The sequence below is a fragment of the Blennius ocellaris genome (genome assembly GCF_963422515.1).
Source record: "Blennius ocellaris genome assembly, chromosome: 18".
NCBI lineage: Eukaryota > Metazoa > Chordata > Actinopteri > Blenniiformes > Blenniidae > Blennius > Blennius ocellaris.
In genome coordinates, this window is record NC_137667.1 from 14,942,401 (window position 1) to 14,969,698 (window position 27,298).

At 40.9% G+C, this 27,298-nt stretch overlaps 1 protein-coding gene across 2 annotated transcripts; it reads right to left on the minus strand.

Moving 5' to 3' along the window:
* Nucleotides 1–3,160: 3,160 nt before the first annotated feature.
* kcnk2b (potassium channel, subfamily K, member 2b) lies at nt 3,161–26,819 on the minus strand (the record flags this gene model as incomplete). Of its 2 annotated transcripts, none has more annotated exons than XM_080513553.1 (6): nt 26,508–26,819; nt 19,485–19,602; nt 14,098–14,258; nt 11,591–11,786; nt 9,187–9,341; nt 3,161–3,517 (listed from the first exon to the last, which is right to left on the minus strand). In XM_080513553.1, the coding sequence occupies exons 1-6, from the start codon at nt 26,694–26,696 to the stop codon at nt 3,161–3,163; spliced, it is 1,176 nt and encodes a 391-aa protein (XP_080369679.1). In that variant the 5' UTR covers nt 26,697–26,819. The 2 variants fall into 2 exon arrangements, with proteins under 2 accessions (XP_080369679.1, XP_080369678.1); XM_080513552.1 differs by having other exon boundaries at nt 11,564–11,786.
* Between the last annotated feature and the right edge of the window lie 479 nt (nt 26,820–27,298).

Consider the following 27,298-nt stretch of genomic DNA (forward strand, 5'->3'; position numbering starts at 1 on the left):
TGAAGTTGGATTGTAGTTTAGGGGGAATCTCAGGGGGTTTAGGGGGAATATATATTATCAGGCCACTATGGGGGCTGGTGCCTTTTTTGGCCATGTATATTCATTTCTTTCTTTCTTTCTTTCTTTAGCTTGAAAGTATGTATTTGACCAACTTTTTGGAAAAACTATTGACCCGAATAACATGACGTTTTCAGGGATGACTTGTCCTCATCCAAGGACCAATTGATTCGATTTTCAGACAAAGCAGCTCCTGGAGAGGCAACATATTTCCTCCTCTGGAGACACACTGGAGGTCTGCGGTGAGCCGCCGGTAGCCGCCTGCTGGTAAACTGCTAATTCCGCCCGTGTGAGCGCATTGACGGCGCCAGCAGTGGTTTATCTGTGTGCTCAGTGTTTCACACAGTTGCAGTCTGACAGGCTAATTAGCATTGATATGAGCTAACGGCTAACATGGTAGCGATTCTAACTCGGTTCCGCAAAGAAATGTGGTATTGGCGAAGGGGTGCGCTCTACCGCAGAAGAATCACTTACGTTTACTTTCAGAAAGTTGCATTTTTGGCCGTTTCTATGGAGACGGGACAATCTCACAAAGATCATCGTTGGGAGCCATTTTCAAAAAGTTGCGTTTTCAGTGACGGAGCACCGGAGGATTTGCGTTTTCTTTTGAAATAGTCAAGTAAACGGGGTTTGCCTTCCCCAGAAAACATCGCATTAAGGTACTTGTAAATTTCCTTTCTATTGCACGCCATCAAAGCATACTGTCGGTGTTCAGGTGCCATTGATTGCTCTTCAGAAACACAAGCCTATGATGGTATTTTTAGAAAACCTTTCATTCCCATTTGAAGCCTGTTTGCTCACAATGCCCTGGTGAGTCCTCTTTGATTTGATCACACACGACAGCTCACGACTTTACAGTAATCTCCAGTCAGGCTCCTCGTGATCGAGCAGTCTCAGCAAAACCTTTCAAGAAAACCTTGAGGTTCTTTAAAGAAGAAGAAGAAGAGCTCAAACCTGTAATATACCAATAGTATCATGGTTGAGGTGCAGAATCCCAATTCTTAACAATCATTTGCAAGCAGTATTGTGATTATATCATTATTTAACTGCAAATTGCATCCATTATGTTTATGAAATGTATGCAGAATCTTAAAAAGTTTCAGAATTAGTAGAATAATCATTTAGAATTTCTTTCACAAATCTCCATCAATAAATGAGTCGTCAAATGATTTTTCATATATATATAGATATAGTGATTATTTCGGTTTTAATCATCACGTCAGTTACTGCATCCAAATAGTCAGAATAGATCATTTATTCAGGCCACTTTTTTGGTTAAACTTTTTTTACTTCAGTAATATTGATCTGTATTAATCAAATAAACTGAGATCCATGGTGCAAATGGTGATAAAAACACAGAACGTAAAGTAAACACACTCACACACAATTAACATTAAAATGCAGAAAAGATACAAAAAGCAAAAATGTTTTTTTCTTGATTTTCCACTAATCATAAACGGTTAGGCAGATTTTTGGTACAGAACATGAGATACAGTTTTGAAATACACATTGTAGTGTAAATTATGCTACGAACTGTAAATGGCACATCAGACATTTTGAGCAGTTTACAGCATATTATACTGGATAAATGCACTGAAAACAACAAGACACAGTCCAAACCATTCAAACGGGACACCTCACAACTCAAAGTATCTCATTAAAACAGAATCAAATGAAACCTTCCTCGCAAAAACTAAACAAATGAAACCATTCACTTATATTCTGAGGCTGTCAACATCAGACCGGCTGCAGAGAAGCTTTTATCTACACATATTCTATGTGATGTGGCTTGTACACCGCTATATCCTCCATAACTAGGCAGAAAATATAGGGGTCGAATTTATACATTCAATCCTGGAAAGAACATGATGAACCTCGTCTTCTTCACCCAAGGGAATGTTCCCCACATGGCTCAGTCATGAAAAGCAGCAATGCGCCTCACAGCTGATCATCGATCAATGCTATACAATACACAATACATACCAGAGGTTTAGAAAGAGAAAATAACATCACATGCTCCAAGCGCCTGATATTTGAATTGTCGGGAGAAGAAATACCTATAAAAGTCGGCTCATTGTTTAGAATTGATAATAAACACCATTTAGGGAAAAGAAGAGTGATAAGAGTGAAAACAAATCTTATTCTGTCGCACTAAGGAACATTGCTTTGGTAGAGGGGGACGTGGTTTAATCAGCAAGCCTGGCACTATGTGGTTAATGTTTCTATCCCAGCACATTAAAACGGACAATAACCCCCAACGTGTCAGGAGCTGCTATTTCAGGCAGTTTTAGTTTAATAAAACAGCTTTCCCACTCATCGGTCAAAACACCCGCATTTCTTCACGATTCAACCTAAATATGTCCCTAACGTTGCTGTGCTCACGTGGTGTAAGAGGCCTGCATAATCGTCGTCACATCAGCGTGGGTTTCAGTAAGGCACCGTTGGATTATTCATTAGGATGGTAGTAAGCTCATGGAGGAAACATTCATCAACATTCAATCTCTTTAAGTGTGGACAGACCGACTGGCGAATACAAGGCATATAAATTCATACTTTAAGACGTGTAAACCAAAAAGAGAGAGAGAAAAAAAAAAAAATCAACATTCATCAAAGTCCAGTGTTCACTGTTGATGTAGTGCTTTCAGCAGAGAGGATCTTCTTCATCTGATGCAGATTTCAGGGCCTCGACAAAGAGATGAGCACTAATCCATCTATTGCTTCTCAACTTTATTTATTAGATCAAAGTCTGTGTGTTCTCACAGTGTGTGAGGATGCCCAGTGTGTTGCTACCTTATCTTGTCATTATTGGTTTATTAGTCCCGTTTTTTTGTTTTTGTTTTGTTTCGTTATTTTTAATTCTCATGAGAGAATCCGTGGACACAGTTGTACGATCCAGTCCGAAGCACACATTCCATTACGTGGGCAGGAACCAAATAAAAGTAGGAATCCTTTCAAAAAAAAAATATGAAAGCAACCTGCAGGGTTCTCTGTGTCTGTGTGTGACTGATCCAGACCGAAGCATAAAGTGTACGCGTTTCCTCATTCGTGGAACACGTCGTTTTTAAGGATGCGATGTTCTTTCCGACTCTTACCACGCGGCTCTTCACTTGAGGTTTTCGATGATGGCGATCTCCCGCCGGTCAGCGTCGTCCGGGCTGAGGCCGTTCAGGTAGAGGCTGCCGTTCCTGGCCAGCGCTCCCGGGACGGGGCTGAGGGAGAGAGTCAAGTTGGTGGAAGCCTCTCTGTCCTCGAACAGGTTGGCTGACAGCGTCCTCTTGCCGGGGGTCATTTCCTGGTTGATGGAAGCGTTGATACCCAGCTCGGAGGACAGCTTCCGCTTGATGGACGCGGCGCGCTGAAACTTGTCGTAGATGTCAACGCTCAGCCTCCTGCGGGTCTCTTTGAACTCCGCGGACACGTTTGCCGTCCACTCTGCGGCGTGTGCGCGAAACTCCCCCACCTGCAACGAGAGAGGAAACGGTGACGTCCACGAGTGGCGTGCATTTCCACATGCTGCTGCAATTATTTCTATATTTAGAAAAAAAAACAACCTTGTCAGGTTGTGGGATCAACACATTTAATAAATTATGTTCTGATACTGTCAGGCATTGTTTTTTTTTAAATTGTGCGAGTTCGTGCGTGGGTCCCCAAAAAAAAGAAAAAAAAGAAAAAAGAAAACCTACCCGGCGACTAAATTGCCTGTAGGCATGAACATGAGTGCGTCTGACCTGTGGTAACACCACCTTTGCTCAGAGTCAGCAGGGATGGAGTACGTCAGCATCTCTGAGTTGTATAAATTATTTCCGTTTCCATCATGTGCTGGTATCGTAACCTTGGCAACAAGGTTAAAGAACTCCATCGGGAGTTCAGAAGAATCCTCTAAAGTGGCTGGGGTGGGTTTTAATAGTCTGAGTGACATTTTTAATACACAAGTTAAAAGGAAAGCTCAGTCTATGCTTATGGGGGCTGCTCATCCTCTTCATCGGGAGTTTAACTCGCTCGCCTCCGGCTGTCGTCTGGCTGTACCGCAGGCTGCAAAAAACAGCTATAAGTTCTCCTTTGCGCCTACAGTACGTCTATCCGAGCTATGAATGCTGAAAAAATGTAATGCACTGTGTTTTTACTGCTGTGCTTTATTTGATCCTGTCTTGATGTTGCTATTTCCATTGTTTGTATGATGTTTTTTTGTGTTACTGGATTCTTACAACTGTTGATCTGGGGTGTTTTTTTTGGTGGTATTTATCAATTAAAATTTATCTCAAAAATGAAGTTGGCAACTTTGCAAAGCGGCGAGCTGTGGCTTCAGTGGTTTGAAAGTAAAGTTCCTGGTTTGATCACAGCCGTCAAGGTGCTGACGCGTCTTTGAACAAGAGACTGATTGTCAATTTGTTCCCAATATAGAGTAAACATGATGCAAAAAATACCCATATGTCAGTGTGTTTCTCTGTGGCTAAATGTGACTTACAATGTCGTGTCCAATTACAGCGAATTGGAATTTTTTTTTAAACTTAAATCTAATCACCATTCACGGTCTGTTTGACAACAAACCACTGTTTCCTTCTTGTTCTATAACACTTTTATCTAAAGACAGATACTCAAACAGTTAAACATTCGCACTCAAAAGAAATTCTAGAGTGACTATTTAACTTGAAATGTTTCTGGACTGTGGGAGGAAAGTGGAGAACTCAGAGAAACCACTACACCACCGTACAGCCTGGTAACAAGTGAAATGTGAACATGAACAATAGGTTATATAAAGAGGAGAGTACTTGGAAAATATACACATCTATCTATCTATCTATCTATCTATCTATCTATCTATCTATCTATCTATCTACAGTGAACAGTCAGAGATATGTGTAAGCTTTGACAAAAACTGAAGAATTATTGAGAAAGGTTTGAAATGTTGTTGTTGTGCTGACGGAGCTGAGATTTGCAGCGTTCTGTGAATGTGTCAGAAATATTGACATGTTGTGTTGGGAGCTTGTCAGGAGGGCAGTTCTCCAGTAGTAGTTGGAGAACAACATGGCCTGAAAGCTAAAAAAACTAAACAAAAAAAAAACAAAACCCTGGTGAGACTCCAGCCTGTGACTATGGAGGACTAAAAGTGCCAATGTCGGATAATTAAATTCACCAAATGGTATTTATTTTAAGCACTTTTAGTCCCGTCATTTAGTCCTGTCATACAATGCTAAACTATAGGTTATCTATTCACAATGCTAAACTATAGGTTATCTATTCACAATGCTAAACTACATGTTATCTAATTACATCTTATCTGGTTTTGTTTGGTTTGTACCGTTGTTTGTGGAAGACAGATGATTCTTGATGTATAAAAGCAAAATCAGATTTTCTGTCTGGCTATAGTGACATGTTTTTTGGGTTTTTTTTTACTGAATTTTCTATGCATACGGAGGAGGCACACTTTGAATAAATTATGATTAGAAAGCATCTTCTGAGGAATACATGAGTTTCATTTAAGTGTCTTGAAGTCAGGCCAAGTGTCTTCTTTCTCGGAAATAAAATATGGCCCCCTTAGATTATGCTGATAAAAACGTTCTTCCAGATCTACTCCAAGAAGAAAATTTCTTTGCATAATTTTATTTTGCAAGATTGTTCTTTGTACTTTATTTGCATGAAACAATAAAATTCAATGCTCAAAACTTTGTTGATGCACCTTTGGCAGCAACTTGGGGCAGTTTCAACCTATTCTTCTTCGCGGCACCGCTCAGGCTCAATGTACAGCCATTTTTTTTTCTCATGGTCAGAGTCCTTCAGGTTCCTTTTGGCAAACTGGAGGTAGGCTGTCATGTGCCTTTTAGCAAGGAGGGGCTTCTATCTGGCCTGATTGGTCGATTGCTGCAGAGACGGTTGTCCATGTGGAAGGTACTCGTCTCTCTCTCTCTCTCTCTCTCTCTCTCTCGAGAGAGAGAGAGAGAGAGTTGAGAGCTGCGAATCATTTCCGGATGCAACGTATGTGTTCAATCTATACGTCCGTGGTTCTCGGGAAGGCTGATGGCTTATGGGTATTGTAGTATTTGGGGTTTTGAAACACTGAATGAAACACAGTAAAGCTCGTTAGTTGTTGTGTGGATGATTTCAAACAGGTTGGCTCACATTACTTTATTTATTCATGTTCCAAAAAACACAAACAAAACAAAACCGTGTCTTGTATTTGAACAAGTATTTTTTTTAATTCAATACTAGTTCTATTTGTGTAAAGATGCTAACTTGAATTTTTATTGTTGATTTCTTCATCTCTGTTTTATTTTTCCCAGTGTATATTTGTAATGCTTAATGTAAATCTGTGATCAACATAATAAACACGGAGAGTTCCTGTGACTTTGTGGAGATGTGATTATTTCTGCAGCAGAAAATGAGACATTTCAATGTGGAACTAGTACCTGTTTCAAAAGTAAAAGTCCCTTTATTATTCAGAATTATACTATACTATACTACTCCATTTATTCAGATCTTACTCAAGTGAATGTAATGGAGTGAATGTAACACATGGCTGCACACCACTGACATTGACATTAATTATTTACAATTTTGAATCCAAAAAGAAAAAGAAATGGTGCAGTACCTTGAAGCACTCCAAAATACCCTCAGAAGTGTCCACAGAAACCTTTGTTTTTGATCGTGTTCACTGTCAGACAGAGCAGATTAACACACCTGAACTTCTATGCATCAACAGCAACCCGCTAATGAACCAAGTTCACTCTGGTGATGGTAAATGCCAGGTCCATTAATATCCCTTCGCTGGTTAGCTGCTCTTCCCTCAAGCGTTCCTCCTCATATTTTACCTGCTCTCTAATTAGTGACACACATGAAAGGAACTTCATATTATTCATCTATTATTTTCAGCAAAGGTCCATCCATCTAAAAAAAAAAAAAAAAAAAACTGTAGATGTGGGGAAAGTGCATATGAATGGGAGCTAGTAGCTCCTGACGACATAGAACACTTGTCGTCAACACACACAAAAAAGTGCATATTCCAATGATAATGAAAGAAAAATTGTCTTAAATTAGAGCTGTTTTTCCAAAGTCCTTTTTTTTTTTTTCAATTTCCACAATTTTCTTCACATTTTTGAAGTAGCTATTTCTCTTAAATAGAAAAAAACCTGACTTGTTCTTACCCAGCAGCCCATTGGGATTTTCTTTCAAAAAAAAAAAAAATTGCAGCGCAGGAACCTCAAGCAATAAATAAGAAATGATGTTTTTGGTGGTGCAGTGGTGAATGACCCAGTGCCACGAGCTTGTTAGACTGTGTACTGTATCGGAGAGCAGCGCTGTGTTAAAATGCGAGCGAATCGAAGTGAAGGGATCATTGATCGCACCTTCATGACGCACCGGCTCTCTTTTCTCCAGGCTCTTTAACTATTTATTAATTTATTTATTAGGTACTGAGGTGCACATGAAAGGTACTCCAATTGAAATGTATGACTCTTGACTGCATGTGTGTCCACATCAGAGCGAAAAACACTCTGTACTTTCCTCCCATTCTCTCCTTGCTTTTTTCACTCCCCCCTCTTCACGCTTCAAACCGTGTCGCTCAGTGATTTTCTTCAGCGATCACTGCAGTAGCTGTACACCTAATTATAACCGCGGAAGGATTTCCACTGCAGGCGAGCAACACAGAACCCGTAACGCCACCGGCCACATGGACTTTGTTATGTGACGCTCAACAAATTTAATGAACCTGCCAATGCTAACCTCCACAAATAAGCCAAATATTTATCCCTACTCTTGTACGAATTTTTTTTAAATTTCTTTTTATTCACAGAATAGAGTCAGGACGGACATTCATCACTTCAGATGTGTGAAAAAACATTTTCTTTAGCTGATGCAGTGGGATAATGTAACAGGTAAAGGAGCAGCTGCGAAAAGTATCAGGGAGGTTTTGTTTAAGTATGAATAGAAAATATATGCTCCCAAAAGCATTCATGGCGTGGAGTGCCAGGCAGCCTGCAGTGACGCTTCAACCCATTCAGATTTGACATAATATAAAATGAAAACCTCTGAAAATTCTGTGCATGCATTTTATATAATGCTATTGCTCCATAATCCTGTGATAAATGAAATACAATCTTGTCTGCAGGGTGGGAGACGGTAAAATCATGTTGAATTAAAGGCGACACAAAACAGATCCTGCATAAAGATTGCTTAATGGCAAACTCACGCACATATCACACAACCAGGAGTATTTGAATGAGGGTTTCAGACCTGTTTACATTAGAACCAGCCGGAAATGGGATCACTTGAAAGAAGAGAAACAACACAATCTAGGAAATGATCACTGAGACAAAGTTTAGGGTGCAACACAGAAAGTATTTTAGAATAAATTAAACCAACAGAAGTCCTTGTGAGCCAGCGGAAGAAATGCCTCTCAGCACTATTACAGTAGCATCTCTGCAGTAAAAATTAGTAGATGGTAAATAGTACACAGTAAATAACATAATGTATTGTACAATTATGTATTAGCCGAAACCTCCCCGCATTTTGCACAATTTCAGAGCAAACAGCCGATAATCCCTGACGATAAAGACAAATATGCTAAATGTTTGTTATATTTTAACAGATGCAAAGCTCAATTAGTTGACCAGCTTCTACACATGCGATCTCGTAACTATTTTTTTATTCATGCACATCTTGAAATAGCTCAGGCACTGGATGTTTTGTCTAAAATATATTATTACAGGCGTGACGAAGCAGGTTTACATCATCCATCAGCTGGACCCAGTCATTGAACATAACAACGAAAAGAGCCAAAACGCCACAGACGGGCCAAGAGCGACTCAACACTGCCACCCAATGTACAACAGATGCATAACTTAAATTTTAACCAAGTGTCCCTTTAAGCTGTAAAGAAATACAGTCACAAACTCTCTTAAAGAGAAACAGGTCAATGCAACCTTCAGTCATTATTGCTTGAATACAACAGCATGATTGACAATGAGCTCTCAAAAATATATAGTACACGACACACGCAGGTAATTGTCGGTGAAAAAGGAAGGCAGGATTTGAGTCTGTCTAATGTTGTATTTTGTGTTGTTATTTCATTTCAGAGAGAGAGAGAATACCTCACTGTGGTTATTTCTACCAAACAAAGCACAGAGTCCCACTCACCTCCTCTTTTGTCTTCTTGGAAATAACCCGGAACCAGTCTCCGATCATACTGAGCACTGCGGCAAAGTACGCCAAACCCACCAGGATCCAAAACCACACCACAGGTTTGTAGTAGTCCAGGTATTCCAGGTTCTCCGAGCTCTCCGAGCTTCCAGCTAAAGAACACAGCGAGTTGGTTATAAATACAAGGCTGCTTATATCCTGTTACTTTATTGTTCTTAGTGATAATAAGGTGAGAGTCCTGTTAGGGATTGAGTGCTTAAAATTGAATGGGTCTTGTATTGCAGTTATATCGCCCTATTAGTTCTCTTTCAGTCTGTCTGCTGTACCACAGTATTTAATTGGCACAGGGACTTGGACTGCTTTAGAAAAATGTAGTAATTGGACATAGAGGGTGAAAGTATTAGGTAGAAAATGAAATTACATATATAGAATGGTTTAATGTAAATTCATTATCTTTTAGCTTGTGACACCAGCCGTTGTTTATTATTGTTAAACAGTAAGAGCCCTTATTTACTGGGTAAGGGCCTTATCTGTTGTGGCTGTCCAATCACAGATAGATGGTATTATTTGATTGCGTGTTCCCCCTGCCAGGTTGCACTTGTAGTCTGAAAACTGTCATTTCTGCTGCTTCGAACAGCGACGACACTGTTAATTTACTGCACCTATGTTTTCCCCCCAGAGTAAGTGAAGCACTGTTGTTCTGCTCTCTCCAGCCTTCCCTTCATTTTCTCTAACACTTTTTCCGTCTTAGGTTTGCAGGATCCTGAAGCTGATCCTCGCCGACGATGACAGAAAGCAAGGAGTCAGTCCATAATGGGGTAAACATGGACACACACACACACACACACACACACACACACACACACACACACACACACACACACACACACACACACACACACACACACACACACACACACACACACACACACACCTCAGGTGCAATATATAGTTACCAATTAACCTCAAGCACACGTTTCTCAGACAGTGGAAGGAAACAAGTTTACCCAGAGGAAACCTATGCATGCAGATCAGGGTTAATAATAACATTTCACTGTGAAATGACAGTTCTATCCACCACACCACTGTGGTGTAGTGTTTTGTTCTGCCATTTCACCACCAAACCAGTTCTCAGTGAGATACGCTTGAGAATAATATTTCCATTGGCTTTTGTTTCTATTGTCTCATTCGACACGGTACAACCAAGACACACAATAATTTAAAATTGTATTTATATTTTAAGAGTCTTTTTTTTTTTTTTTAATCATGTTGTGTTATTTAAGTGATGGATGTTACATCAACTGTATGGATTTATTCCCCCTGCTGTCTCAATGATATAACTCTGGTCCACGTGCAAACACCACCTGGTGTAAAGTACCCCGTCAACTCCCATCATGTGCTCTGCCTTCCAATAAGTTCCTAAAATATCTGCTGGGTGCAGCAGCACAGCCAGTCCTTCTGGGCGCAGTTAGATAACAACTCATCACGGCGTCATTTTAACTCCCAGGAGTCCAGGCTGATTAGTTTACTGTAACTATTGGGGGCTGGCACAGGCGCTGTAATCCAATCTATAATCATTAGCCCTGCTCGGGGAAGTTTAATCTCGCAGCTAAGTGTCTGTGATTTTTCTCATCTGCCTCTCTCTTGTTGTCTGCCAAGCAGGTCAAATCAAGCTAATGCCACCTGCCGCACACACGTGCACATCTGCACACGCGTTCACTTCATGGAAGATATAAGGCAACGGTGAGTGTGGCAACGGAAATATCAAAATAAGAGCCACACAATCACAGCCAGCGCTTCTGACCAACTCAAGCAAGTGAATAATAAATGAAGAAAAGGCCAAAATATAAGTACGGCAAGAAGCACAAACCACAATGGTTAGTTACAAAACTAGAAAAGCAAATATTTCTGTAGAAGTTTCAGTGTACCGATGCAGCTGCTGCCCTCCGATATTTCCCAGTATAGTTTACTATGTTTAAACCACTGCCTGTTAGCTAACTGAACATAACAGATGGAGTAAATTATAGATAGAAATTATATCAGTAGGTTCTGAATAGTTCTAGAGCGACACAGCACATAAGCATGAAGGAGAATAATTGTTTATTTCCCATAATATCAGCTGAGAGGTGCAAATTAGTGTCAATGTATTTATGATTAAACAATCAGAAGTTAGTAAGCCCTGGTGAGTTGCAGTTTGTGAATGGTGCGACGCGGACTGCAGGGATTTTAAATTGATATGTCAGTTGTATCATTAATTGGAGCACAGACTGTAATAGAAACCCAACGGGCGGCGCGTTCAAGAATCAATCAGCTATAAAAGTGCCGGTGGCAGACTTGTTGTCGGAGTTAAGAACGATACACATCCAGCAAACACGAATGGAATGAAAAAAAGGAAAATCACCTTTCTCTCCAGCGACAAAGTCTCCAAAGCCGATGGTGGTGAGGGTGATGACGACAAAGTAGATGGACTCCAGTGTGCTCCAGCCTTCGATGTGCTTGAAGATGACTACCGGCAGGGCGACGAAGATGAGGCAGCCGAACAGGATGAAGATCAGCGTGGAGATGACGCGGATCTTCGTCTGGCTGACTTTCCATTTCTGCACCAAAAATGGGAAATACAGGGGTCACGTCTGACTGGGATCACAGTCTGAGAGCTGCGACGAGGCAAATTTTAAATATTGTTAAAGCTTTTGAATTACTACAAGCTGAGGTGCAGACATGTCTTTCGTTTTAATAAAAATTACTTTTTTTTGGCTTTAATGCAGGTTTGTAAGTGCCCAATATTACAATTTATTGGTTTAATTCCCTGGTAGGAGATGAATGTAGGGATGAACTCAAAAAGAAGCTGCTGCCATATTTCCTCGGAGGCTTTCGTTTCACGGGTCACTTTCTTCGTCCTCCTTCTTGGAACACATTAAATGTTTCTAACATCTCATATGTCAAGCTTCGGACTTGGTGTGGCAGAACTTTCCCTGTCAGATGGTACGCCCACCCAGGCCCTGGCGAGCCGGCACTCGCCATGAGTCGTCCATACTGTAACATGAATTATTGACCAAATATCCTCCGTGCAGTCATTGGAGCAGACATCCTGATTGATTCATTACGCTCACAGCTCAGTCGGCTGTAAGTATGTGACGTTCAAGCAGACATGAGCTCCCGGGGTCCCTCTTGTCCATCACGGTTACAATATATTCTACATACTCCCGTTTTCAGCCTTTTCTACTCGAGGTGTCTGCTTTCCGCTGGTTCCCTGTGTGTCATGCCCCTTTTTTTCTTTCCAGTTATGTAAGCCCAAAGCGCAGTGCCTCTGAGGGGAAGTATAAAGAGCACACAGCCCTCAGATGTCTTACGTCCTTGTGGCTCCACGCAAAAGCCGAGGAGTTCGGTACAGTAAAACACAGTTCAAATACATCTGCTGTGAGCACTTGAAAACAAAGCAAGCTGAATACTGAGCATTTTTGGAATTTAAAGGGAGTGAAGAGGCTGATTTGGTTCTTCAGCATTTTTCAGGTGCTTTAAATTCATCGTTTATTATAGTTTGAGCCTTTCTCCATGAATCAATGAATCATATTATTAATGCACTTATTGCTTCAAACATTTGCAGCAGTGAAGCAAAACATTGCAGACTGGAACACAGTCCGCAAGAACACTCTATTTGAAAGGATTCTTATCTCACATCTGGAGGCGACGGCTGTGACACACTACTGATAAAATGCCTCCATAATCTGTCAACTAAAATAAGTCTCGTAATTATTTATCATCTGCTACATGCCTTTTATTGCATACAATTAATGTTGGATGTGCAGCAAACAATAGCTGAATATATAAAGTGTTTGTTTGAAAGTTAAGATTACAGATAAAATGTTTGTCATCTCATCTTGTCATACTTTTTTCATAACGAAGAGAGAGGGACGCACTGGGCAAAAAATATTGCACCTCCCTGAGAATTAAAACTACAAGCTTTGTCCTTAATTTGTTTTTCGTTAATACTTCAACTATAGGAAACTATATGCTTATCTTATCCCATTAATCTCCTTTTGTTTCTTGCACGTGTCACAAAGTCACCTTTTTCTATTTTAACTCTTTAAAAATGTACAAATATTTACAATTGAAGGGCACGGGAAGGGTGTTTGTTGGTGTTGTGCAGTCCCTCCATACCTGCATGAAGCAGGTGTTTGCAGATACAGATTTCGATCACATGACCCTGACCTTTATGGTCTATTATTATTCCTTGCAGCCCAGTCCCACACGATTGTGAGAGTGTGTATAACGGCTCGCACACGCGAAAAGTCAATGTGTGACTCTCAGCCACGCTTGCAGAGTGTTAAATGAGCCTTCCATAATTACAGCTCCCCTTCTGTGTGCGTGTGTGCTACTTAAATATTTCAGAGAAAAAAGAAACCCACAAGTTTAAATGAATCCTACGGAGCAAAAAGCAGTGGGAAAAAAAAAAAAAAAACCCTCATCTTGTAACAGTTCTGTTAAATATCTGTCATTTTGACAGTTTGACTTCAGTATTGAAACACACTATTTTAGATCGAAGTCCTGGAGTCTGTTCACATGGCAACGGAAATCCAGCAGGCACAGAGAGGTCTGAGGCAAAAACAAATCTTTTACTTATAACTGCAGATCTTCTGGTGCAGTGGTTAGCATTACGGCTACAGTGATATAACGCAATGACTCGCTGTCCGCTGTCAGAACCATTACACCGTAAAATGTGTCTGTCTGTTGTCAGCTTTAAAGACTGACGTTTCTTTTGCTCTGTTTGACCTCTGTGTCGTGTTTCGCTCCTCGGGCTCGGTCGCTTATGGTTGTTGTGTTTTTGTTCGCGTCCTCCACAAGCTGCACTCCTCACTTTATTCATGTCGTATCAACCTTTTTTGTCATATGAAAGCGAGTGAAGCTCACCACAATCATCTTCTCTACTTTGGCGATGCCCTTTCCGAAAATAGTCCCCAGTTGGTCCCCGACACCAGCGAGCAGGAATCCAAACAGGGGAATCCCCAGCAGAGCGTAGATTATGCAGAAGATCCGCCCTCCTTCTGTGTGAGGAGAGATGTTCCCAAATCCTGAGAGAAGTACGACAAGCACAGAAAAATTTACCGATTGAGACTTTCAAAGATTTTGCATTTTTATTATAGCTGTAAAGGGATTTTTTTTTTCTCCATTCAAACAAATATATTTTGGTTAAGCAATATTGCCGTTTTCCCTGAAAAGATATACCTTTGATTTTTTGATTCTGCTTTGTAGATTCACTATGAACAATTGTCTTTTGATTTCATGCATAAATTAGAGAAGGGAAGGTTGCCGTGCCATGTCTGTCTTGGGGCCGCTGCGCCATGCGCGATGCCAGAGTTTACTGCTGAGACCACACTGGCAGCATGGAGCGCTTTGTGTTATTGCAAATGGTGTCACACAGACAGGAGCATTCATGCAAAACGCTGTGAGGACAAGCGTGCTCAGGTCTGCTACATTTTCATGAAAACAGTCCGTATTGGTCTGAAATAGTGGGGTCATGTCGTTCTCTATGCATCGACACACTGGCATCAGAAACCAGAGCAACTTGCAGGATGCAACGTCTGACTGAGCCAGTCAACTGTCAGGTGTTTGCACTGAAGTTGTTGCTCTTTCTGGGCGGAGGACAAGCCAGCTACAGGTGCTGCACGATGTTATTAACAAGCCATTCCTGTCATCGGAAATTCTTTGGATGGCTGCCAGTGTGTCTTGCAGTGGGAGAATCAGGCAGAGAGTGATGAGAGTTGGAGCAAAGCCATGAAGGCTGGTGATCCGCGAGAGGAATAGGATGAGGACACTGGACGCTGGACAACAACTGTTTGCGAGAGTTTTTAATATCTTTATTTAAATAATATAACAAGATTTGGTTTGCAAAACCTTTTGATAAACATAAACACGGGGGATGTCTCATCATCAGAGGCGATGATCCGCTATATGCTTTTCAATTCATATTCCAATTATATAAGTGAACACGTTTTGCACACTGTTGCTGTTTTCTTGAGGCTGGCCTCCAAAAAATATATGAGTATACAGAGTAACAAACAGTTCGCTATCACTGCAGTGATGAATGGGCTTTTGTTGTAGGGATCAGGTTTGCGAGGCGAGAGATACTAGGTTTGGCATTTTGAGAGAAATGCAATGGAATACAATGTATTATCATTCATTAATGGAAAAAGGTGCATCACAATAAACAGATTGATCAGATAACAACAAGCTTTGTGTTCGATCAAAAGAAAACGTGTCTGTAAGGGATTTTTAACTCCAGTTTGTCTTCATGTTCATTTTATATATTGTGTTCAAAAAGAGTAAGACTGAATTATACACACTGTGACAATGTAGTCAGGAAAAGTAAGACAAGAGATATGTAATAATAGACTCCATGAGTTTGAGGATTCTTGCACCTTCACTTTCATTATGAGGGGAAGGAATATAAGCACTTCATCTACCAAGTTAATTTACCAAGTTCAGACTGGTGTTGCGTAATTTGAAATTACAGTTCTGACATTTTCGACTATTTGAGTTCAGCATGAGCTCTAGGAAGACAAGATTTGAAAAGTAACTGAACACACACAAGTTCAGAATTTTGTAGTTGAGGTGAAGCTGTGAGAGGATTCAAACAGAAGTTACCTCATGATGCATAGGTTTTTTTTAAATAGCGCTTTTCGAGGAGACTCAAAGGTGCTTTACATCGCATTATTCATTCACTTCATACTCGATGGCGATGGTGGGATTACAGCAAAAATACATAAACAATGAGGGTTTTATCTCTGCGCATAAAGTATTTGCTGAGTGTGATTCTGCTGAGAAAAACTTTCCTCCGAGGAGGACGATCGGCAGGGACGTGCAGAGACCTTTGACGGAGCTCCAATTAAACAAAAGGGCACATTCTACTACTACGAAATCAGGAGCTGCTCTTTGGATTAGAGATCCTTCATGGCTTATCTGAGGAAGGATTAGGGAAATATTGTAAATACAAACATTGAGCGTGTGTGTTTCAGCCCACAGGCTGTAACACACACGCCTGCGCCTCATTGTGCTGATTGACACGAGGTTCCCTCACCCACCTCCTCCTCCTCCTCCTCCTCCTCCTCCTCCTCCTCCTGTCCTGATGTGGAGCACTTTGATTGGAGGATGGCTGCTGATTGGCTCAGCTCCTCCCACCAGCTGAGGTCATTTAAACGGCTCCAGCAGACTCCACGGGGCGGCTGAAGCAGGGGGGTGTCCGTTCAGTCTGCCCAGAGAACCTTGGAGTGTGTTTGGAGGAGTTAAAGTGCTCTTTTGAACTCGGCTCCACTCTGATCTTTGAGGGTGGGAATTTTACGTTAGTCAAACTGAACCTGACAGCTTGGTGAAGGTACCAGCTTGTTTGGTTTTCAGTTAATTAGGTGTTTTGTTTGTTTCCATTTTGCCACGTGTGCAGAGCACATTTGTTTATTTTCTTTAACAGCCTTCAAGTGAAGGAGCTGTCTTTTTCTTATACCGTATTAAATTAATCCTTGTACAGTTGGTATTGGCCGTTACCTGTTTGGCCTTCCTAAATAAACCTGAGAACTACCAATAAAGCCCTCACTTCACCCAAACTCACCAAGTAAATGTTGCTTCCCAGCCTATACCTTCTCCTAACAGAGCTGAGTTGTAACCAGTGCTTTAAGTGGGGGGAAAAATAAAAATAAGTGCTGGTACTCCCCTTGGTGACATGCCGTCAGCCTCTTGTACAAATATGGGACAAAAACATAATATTCAGTGGCGTGTACAGACATTTTATCTCTCTAGTAGTCCGGAAAGTTCCGGCACGCTGAGGGGTAACATGTCCAAGTACCGGTGCACACCGGCTCACTTAAAGCACTGATTCATGCCATACCTTTTAAAGTGAAAACAGTCCACATCCTGTTCAACAAAAACTCCAGTGAAGTTTTGCTTTACAAAGATTTGACTCCAACAAGATGCACTCCCTGCTTCATTGCTTCAGGAGACGTCCGGATAATGAACTCTCATTAATGCAGTCATCTATCTCAGGATAGGAGCTTCAGGGCGTCGTCTAATAACTTCCGAGGCAAACATTTGAACAGGGTAACAACTTAAGAAAAGAGTTGATCACAGTGAGATCCTGATTAGTTTAATGGGAAACAGCATGCTGATTAGTTTCTAAACACCTCTGGGTGACCTTGCACAACAAACACAATGTGGTACTTATTATTTTTCTAAATTAAAGTTGCTTATTGAAATTTATAACTTGAAACAACTCTATCTTAATGCCAGACACAAATGCAAAGGTGAGAGTATTACAACTGCAGTATTTTTTTTTTTTTTTTTTGTAGTTGTGAGTAATGAGGATGGTCTGTTCAGCTGCTCCATTTCACAAATGTTGCCACAGGAAGTTATTGCAACTAGCATGTAGTTTTCACAGATACACTGCGTGTGACGACCGGGATTTCAATACTGGTCTCCCACATAAAAAAAAAAAAGAAATCCCTGCATGAGCCGTCGAATCAAATGATCTTATAACAAAACACAGGAGGACACAGTTGTAGGAAGGAACAATAAATGGTGTTTTCTATGAGACCACTGAAATGACCCGTTTCTGGGGATTTTACCAAGTACCTGAGTGTGTTGGTAGCAGAGGCTCAACGACGGCATCACATTGCAGGAGAACAGCGTGACACTAATTATTACTGCACTTCTTTTAACTCCCAGGAGAGCGGGAAGGAAGGAGGCGGCAGAGAAAACAGACACTACAAAGTCTCTTCAGCTCATTTCCTTGATGAAGACTATGGAAGAAAGCCAGAGGGGGGAGGGGGGGGGGGGGGTGTCTATGGTTGCTTTGCTTCAGTAATGCACATCCAATTAAAGACTTCCACGCAGACGAATCAATCTGTGGATATGAATTAATGCTCAACCACCTCCGGCTGATCTAAACAAAGCCAAAGGCGTACCAGTATGCAAAATCCAAGGGTGGCAGGAGGTACGAACTCTATCTGACGGAGTTGTTTTCCCTCACAACCCTTCATTGTGTTCTTAATAGACTGGGCACTGAGACCGAGCAACACAACAGCACAGAGGAAATGTGGAATCACGACTGCGAGGCAGTGGGAGAAGCCCCCCGAGAGACTTCTTCGTGCCTTATGCAGAAATAACTATTGACTAAACAGGATCGATCGAGGACGGATGTAACTGCAAGTACAGCGAACGCAGCATTCACTCTGAAGAGGCCACCTCTGCTCCCTTGTAAGTGCTCTTTACAGCACTTCATCGCATTCTCAGATCGGGATCGCGCTGATGCCTCCTTATCGTTACGCAGACGTCATGTTAATTCGGTGCACGCTCGCCACACGTCAGGGGTTGCCCTTGCAATCGCCCCGAATGTCGGGTCATCTCAACCTAATAATCGCCAGCTGGGTGTTAGCAACAAGCCCGGCATCTCCGCCACAAGATTTGTTTTGTGTGGCAACACAAAGCCGCGGAACATTCTGTACTAATCTGGAGAAATCGATTGCCAACAGACAACACAACAATTATGTGCTGTTTACACGATGCGGGCCCAAAAGATATGACGGGCTTCTGCAGCAGAATCAAAACGAAACCATGCGTCATTTTGAATCTGCTCTTTTATTTCTCTATACTGTCACCTTTCCTTTTCTTCATTTAAACATTTTGAAATAAGCAAATGGTTAAAATAAGCATATTCATTTGTCCTTGATGGAAATTAAATGTGAATAAAATTACTAAATTGAAAGGCTCTCCAGCTATTTAATTGAGAATTTTGCTGACACAAGGTAAGAGTTTTGAGAGCCCGCTTATAATAACAATTTACATCACTCGCGCCATCACAATGCAAACGGATACATTTGCAAACGAATTGAGCACAAAAACTGTGAATGGAGGATTGTTAGTCATCTAACGGTGGATTGACCCAGTATTGCTCTTCAGTGAATCACAAGACATGAGGGATTAAAAACTGAGTCAACATTACTCACGATCAGAAGGAAATCCCACCGTGCAAAGCCTTCTATTTGCCAAGATATATACAAAGGCAAACATATTTAAGAGCCACAGGGTATCAGCCATTCATGGCAAATCATTTGCTTAAAAAAGGATCTTGGAAATATTAAATGAAGCTTAGCAGACAAATTAAAGTAGCTGGTCTGAATGTGTCTGCCAATTTCCTCTTTTTCTTAAACCTTGGTATCTTAAATCTTATTCTGAATAATCCAAACAAAATACCTCACTACTGATTGTGAAACATTTTAACAATCCAGTAAAAAAAAAAGAAGTCTCCTTACCAATGGTAGTGATAACAGTCCCAGCAAAGAAAAAGGAGGAGCTGAGGTCCCAGAGGCTGGTCTGGTTGGATAGGTTTCCTGATGGGTTCACGCCTCCTCGAACGGCAGAAACCACTTGCTGAAGGAGAATTTTCGGAAAATAAAGCACATTAAGAAAATTAGCACATCATGCTACATCCCTCAGCGGGAGTGCGGCTCGACGTGAGCTGCCAAGCTGCAGAAAATTAGTGGCGTGCATCAAGGTTCTTGGGGGACTACATGACAAAAGATGGAAACATCCAACCAAAACCAATTAGCAGAAAAAGAAAATAATTACAATAACAATGGGGGCCGTCTGTCATCTCGGTGAAATGCATGACGCTGAAATTTTCCCCGCTCAGAACTGAGGGTAGACAGACAAAGGTCATGTGCGCCATAGAAATTAATACATTAATGAAGCTGGCTGAGCACACTGCACTTATTCTACTTGTCAAACACGATCTGCTATAAAATGGATCCGTGATCAGTCGCATCAAACGTGTAGGATGAAAATATTCAGTCAAGATCAAATCTATGCTGCTGAGGGCCTCCATGTAAAAAGGAGCAAAACAAGCCTAGATGGTGAGTTTGGGTGTGACGCCACAGCCCATGCTCTGTTCGTCAATTCAAAACCCAGACATTTACAAGAATAATACACTTTCTGTGTTTAGGTTAGGTGGAGACATGGAATGCCATGTCTCCACCTAACCTCAACCATAGGAACAACTCATCTGCTGGAGAGTAGAATATAAAAAAATGGCAACTGTGGAATATATAACCGATCAATACCCCCAGATCACAAGTTGTACAGTTGTTCCCCTTAATACTTGCAGACGGTACGGTGTATGCTTCGGTAGAAGAGACAAAACTGACTTGCTTATGAAACAACAAAGAAGACAAAAGTCAATTTCCTCTTAATGCAGAACTGAACGAATGTCACAGGATCTTTAAAAATAAAAGAAAAGCAGTCCCTTGTTAATACAGTGCAACACTACAATTTACTGCAGGGAGACAAAAAGGCTTTAAGGACCAAGTGGAGTCTCAACATCTCCACAGATCATTACTGAGACAAATGAAATAGAAAACCTTGGAACGTCAAGGGAACAAACGGCCCCGCTATAGAGCAGATGGTTATAAAAAAAAAATGGCAATTGCTTTACTCCAGTATACATAAGCCTTTATCCCCCTGCGTGTGTGGGATTATAATTTTTTTTTTTTTTACTCATTCATCGGAGCCAGGAGATATTCTTGTGTGGTGTATCACAGTGAAAGTAAGGCTATTTAATAAGATCAGAGCAGTAACGCATAGCGCAACAGTGATGTTCAGACTTCAACAGAGACGTCGTCTGCAGTTCATCATCATCATCATCGTAATCAAGAAACATTAAAGACGATTCATGGAACTGCTCTGATTTGTGTGATGAGGCAGAAAAAGGTCCCATTTGTAAAAGAAAAAGCAGCATTGAAGGATTCCGGGAGTGGTAATGAAAGGGTCAAGAAGTATTGAGTTCTCCCGTGTGAGGAAATTGAAGGTTTCATAAACAATAGAATTAGATCGCTGAAACGCTGAGACAGCATATTTCTTTAGAATGACATTTACTGTCTGCATTTAGCAGAAAAAGGTCAAACAGCTTCTCTAATTTATTTGAGCAGAAAAACGACGTGTTGGATGACCTGCATCCAACATGTTGCAACCTTCTTTCGACTTTCAAACATTTAATGGTTTGTGTTCACATTGTGATCTATTCCTCGTGATCCCGGCCTCCTTATTTCCTGTTGTCTCTCGTACGATTTGATAAGTTCACAGCGAGCCACACTGTACAACTCCAATCAAATAAACTTTGAGCCACAGCGTGAAGTTTGCTCAATGAAAACTCAAAGCTGAATTGTAGCGGACGATGGACATGAATCGACGTGATTGCGCAAGAATGACATGTCATAAACCTGCGCCATCGGAAAAGAAACGTACGAGACATTAACGGAGCCCGTGCCCTTCTGGGGCGGGCTCCGTTAATTTATCCCTTCATATAAATGTTTGGAGAGAAATCCCCCCCCCTCCAAAAAAGCTTTTGTTTACACCTCATATGCTTCAACGTGTTTTGACGTTGCAACAAAGCACCGATCTGTGTGCTGATGAGAACCTCATTTCTTTCACTCCTGTATGAAAGGTCTTTTGTTTGTTTGTAAATGTTGTCGCAGTTCAAGCATTCAAGTCATTTTGTCGTTCAGTATTTTAGTCAAACCCTGGTTTGAATGAGTCCTCACACGCTCCCCTCACGGGGTAAACACACATTCTCATATTACAATTTAGAATCACAAATTGACCTTAAATCCATATTTTCAGTCAAATAAAACAGGATGAAGAGGCAAAACTTGCACTGAAACGCTCTCAAGTCTAACGAGATGAGGCAACTCAAACATTTGCACTCAAACTGTGTAGGACTGAGGCATTTTATACCGGCTTTAATTCTCTTCACTCACTATTTTGGCTTCAAGGATTGAAACAATAGTATTTTGGGTCTTCTGCTGTTTCCTTTTATGGGTTTTCTGTCTTTTTTTTTGAGCATCAAACTGGAGAAACACATTGTCAATGAGCTCTAGGGGTCAGTTATTTGAAAAAAGAAACACTATTCTCTATAAAGAAAACAATAAAATGAATTATTTAACTGTCTCAGTTAAGCCTCTAGAGAAAAAATCTTGACTCTATTTAGTTTTTAAGGGAACAAGCAGAACAACAGAGCAGATTTAATAACGCATAGGCTGAAGATAAAGAAGCATTCAGCTAATAAGTCCATCAACGGTGTGGTGTGTTCATTTGTTCTGTGCCTGACGACTTCCCTAATAAAACAAAAGAGTCGATTCAAAGATAAAGCCCTTCATCCACTGTGCCGCTAAAAACATCATTTAGGAAATCACACAATCAGCCGGGCTCGGCTCAGTCAGATCCTTTGAATCTCATCCAAATAGGGACAATAATTCACCGCTGTGGCGTTCACTTATAAGCCAACTAACACAAGATGAGGTAGGATGACATGAAATCCAGGTGGGCTGTCTCTGAAACGGAGCAAACCGGTCAGGAGAGATTGAATCGTCGGGGCTTTCTTGCATTGCTCACTTATTTAATTGATCCTTTTGAAAAGCACTGCCGACTGGCTTTTGACCAACGGGCGTCTGCAAACGTGCCTGCGTGTGTCTGTATATATAATTAAGTCAAAGTGAGAGGGGGACACATGTGTTGATGCCGTGTATCAATAAATCATCACAAGAAGAAAAACGCTACTGAACTCATCGACCTCGTCTCTGAGGGCTGACGTTGCACTGTAGCAGAGGAAAACCACAAAAGAAGAGATTTATGTCTAGTCAACACTGTAGTAACTGCTTTCCCAATTAGCCTGATGGTCTTAAAGGCAAACGTGTGCCTTTAAATGTCTCTCAGAGGAAAAGAGCCGAGATTTCCTCAGCTCAAGTTATGAAATTGATTTGAGTTCATTTTCCAATTTGTTTTTGATGTTTTCAACCAAAGCGCCCCGACGTAAAACCTTCGAGTAATGAATACTTGGGTCAGTGGAAAGGTCCGCTGGCTTTACTGGGAAAGAAACCTGATAAAGGGTTTGCATAATAGAAACGGGGTCACACAGTTCAGGTGACCAGTTGTAGGCGAAGGTAAACATCACGTGTGTGTCGTTCAGGTCATGTTGGATCAGATCGTATCAAGAACTGGACCGCGCTTTAAACCAATGAAGTCTTTCATATGAAACATTTAACTAATGCCTTTACAACTTGAAATGAGTCCAAATCTTCATTGTACACGTCGATATAAAGAGTAAAAAAACAGTCTTGATTGATAGATTACTCTGATTTCATCATACTTTTTCACACATTGGAAAATTGATTGCTATTGGCAAAAAATAAATTAAGAATGTATTTTGTAATATATGATGTGTTTTATACAGTATAGTAAAGCACATTTCATCTTAATTTGTCTTACTACAAGGAATTAAAAATGTTTGTTCTATAATGTGTTTTTAATTTTAAAGAGTTTTACTCACCACTTATTTCTCTGTGCCTTATATCATGATTGTTTATCAGAAACTAAATAAAGGAAAAGCTGGGAAATGGGATTTACCTCAACATGTTTGTCCTGGAGCTCCACTGTCATGCAATACATGGAGACACATTGAGAAACACTGATCCTAAAGAAGCTACGCACTTTAAATAGTCTCAACCTCACTTCAAGCCTGTTCCTTTAAGCTCAGACTTCCAAGCAAATGTTTTTTTTTTTTTTTAGGAAAGACATCACTGAGGTCCTAGAATAAATGCAAGAGTCAATCTGCCGTTACAACAAAGGAGGTTTTGTTCTTACAGTTGAAAACCTGTGCTGGAATGCTCAAGGTTATGTAAGCGGGAAACGGGTTAATATTCATGAGGCTGCTGATTCCCATTGTCCAGAATCTCACGTTTCACTGACAAGTCCATTTGAGAGATTGGTGGTCTGGGGTGATTGATGATCTAATCACAGCAAGGATGCTCATTAGCTTAAAAACACAAGCTCAGCTTTTTTTTTATTTAAGACAAACCTCAAATAAATAAATGGATAAATTCATGTAAACTCACAATAGTGGTAAAGGCTCATCAGATTGTAAAGAGTGAGGATTTTCAAGATCCCATCGTCGACGGTGCAAAACAACAAAACCATCCATAACATCTGCAGAAAATACAGTGACAGGCTTTAATGGATGTTCACAATTGCTCCAAGGCAGCACTGCTCTGTGAGCAGGAGTAATTCTATACTCAAAACCAAACGGATGGACGCTCCATATATCCAGCGAGTCGATCAAAATCAGCAAATACGGTTAACTTCTCTGGAAATCACAGCGGCAACTTAAATCTCTTCTGGTGTCAGAACGGCAACCACAGTGCGGGTTATAGAACGATTCTGTCTCCGTCAACAAAGCACAACTTCCAGGTAAATGACCTTTTGCACGTCAGTGAGACGACGTTGCACTTCTCATGCAGCGTTTCAAACACGGTCACACACAATCTCTTTCAGAGGAGGCCGTAGGACTGGTAAGCTTCAATCCTGCATCAGGCAAAAATGGGCCAATGTTCCTCTCCCTAAACTCCAGTAAATCCTCTCCTCACTCTCCAGATGTTTACAGACGGTTACAGTATTAAGGGACGCGACACAATATTAAACGTGTTCATATCACAGCTGTTTAGATGTGTTCTCATGACACTGAAAAATGTCTGATCATCAACAACCCATATGTTGGATATTGATCTATTCTTAATAAAAAAATATGGGTTAATGAGGAAACCATTGTTCAGCTGTGTTCGCACCTTTTATTTTATTTGCGCCACAACAGATGCACAGCTTCACCTGTGTGAAGATTCCACACTGTCGTCATGACTGATTGAACAAATATATCTATTTCAAGGTAAAATACTTGTATTCAAGATATAGTTTGCACCAGAAGAACTTGTTCTGAAAGATTGAATAGAGGCAGCTGTGGAGGGGAAAAAAAGTCATTTGGATGCTATAATACCTATGAAGTTAAGCTGTTAGGTCTTTTTTATTTTGAGATTTAATTTGCATCACTGCTCACTGCCATAGGGAATATAATCAAATGTAACTCTGCTCCTACAAGAAATCCTCCTTCATGATGATCCTGATGTGGGGAAAAAACACATTGTGCCACTAAACAATACTTCTTTACAGATTTAACAATGTTACTCAAGTGCACACTCCAGCAAGAGCGTGATACAAATGACATCCTTCTTGCACCCTGTTCACAACTCCTGATGTGATACATGCTTTTAGATTGGTGAGACTCATTATAGTGTTTTTTTTTCCAGACACAGTCGCCTATATAGCATACAGGGATAATGCAATGTAATTGATATTGTATACTATCCAATTGCTGGCAAGGTCTGATAAAGTAACACTGTTCGCCTTAAGAAAGATTTGTTATGTGCACTCTACAAATGACTGAAATTACTGTTTCCTCTTTATAGGTATAATCATTTCATCCATTCATGATTTTAGAAGTGCTGGGATTAAAATAATTTCTCCTGTGCTGTAATATGGTTAAAGCTGCACACTGATCCACAATCAGCTGCATTTTGTGGCACGTAGAGAAAAACATATGCAAAACAGTATGTACTACCCTGCACGTGTCACGTATAGTGACGTAGATCCGTCCCATATGTTGCCCTTGGCAGGTGAACATCACAGGGCAATTAACGGGGCAAATATAGACACAGCCCCCCCCCCCCCCCCCCCCACACACACACACACACACACTGCTATAAAGCAAAAAGTATGAACTGATACACAGATAAACTGACAGCAAATGATATGTTTGTACATGTTCTATCACACATTGTGCATACACTCTATAATTATCGTATACTCTTATCTAATGTATGTATTTTCTGTCTTAACATCACTGCTGTGTAACTACGGGCCCGGTTACATTGATGTCTCCACTCCACGTGACCAACTGGAGGAAACTGCAGCGCCGGGCCAACATTAGCAGTGTCAGACAAATCACTTATCCCCAGAGATTTACAGACCTTTCAGCGCTTTCCCATTGAAGAAGTAATCATCGTCCACAAGTGCAATATGCCAGCCAGATTCCCCAGGAGAAGCAGCTTTTAATCAAACCTGACAAGTTCGGTGTGAAAATCAACTCGTCCATAAAAAAAAAACGTAATCATGAGTTCAGTCTCTTGTTTGAAGACTGCTCACTCGGTATCGATTTTCACAGTGGATACGTATTATTGGTGACATTTTTAGCAGTCAAAAACGAACGAACGGCTTAACAACACATTGATTTATTGTCTTTCCAGAAGTACTCTAAGCTCGTTTCCATCAAGGAACGTTTTTGACAAGTGGGCCAAAAAAATCTACCAGCCTTGTGAAGCTATATATATGAAAGATGAAGTACTTGTATGCCATATTGGTATTTTCATTTGTTAATATGACTGACGCTTTTAACTTGCCTTGACCAGATCCTCCAGCTCGGATGAGTTTACGCAGGCGTGCATGGTCAGGAATTCCAGCTTCTGAGTCAGAATAGCCAGTTTCTGTCTGCTCTCGTGAGGCTGCTCCAGGGCTTTGAACACCGTCGCCCCGATGATGAGGTACAGCACCACCAGGAAGAAGATGGCCGACACAGTTTTCCACCTCATGACAGTCGTCCGGGTGTCACACTCATCCTCCGGGGGGGTCAGCACCACTGGGTTTGTGGAGAAGGACAGGCGAGGCTTGGAGTAGTTTGCAGCAGACTTTGGGTCAAGCAGGTCAGGTGCAGCCACTGCGAGGAGGGGACCGATTAATGTGGATCAATTTCTTGCCATGCCTTGTCACATAACTCTGATTAGTATTGTATTTTCACTAAATCTATCTATCTGGGGAATCTATAACTTTTTGATCATTCCTGCCTCGATCAACTCCAAAGACACCCGGTTATTTCTCTTGTCACGTTATCAAATGATTAATGCACGGTTTGTTTCTGCATTACGTGGGTGAGTGATTATTTCAGGTTTGAGATGATCACCATCTGAAGAAAGTTTGGCAAACCACTTTACCTTTCACAGTCAGATCAGTGGATATGAATCTTCATTTCCAAGCAAACTACCATTACGTTCCTGATATTAAAGCACTTTATTTTTCCAGAGGGGGATTGTGTTTGGTGTCTGCTGCAAGTTATCTTTTAATAAATGGATGTTTGGGAATGCAGATGATACATTTGCTCATTGTGCTTTGAATATTGTCATATAAACATATGGTA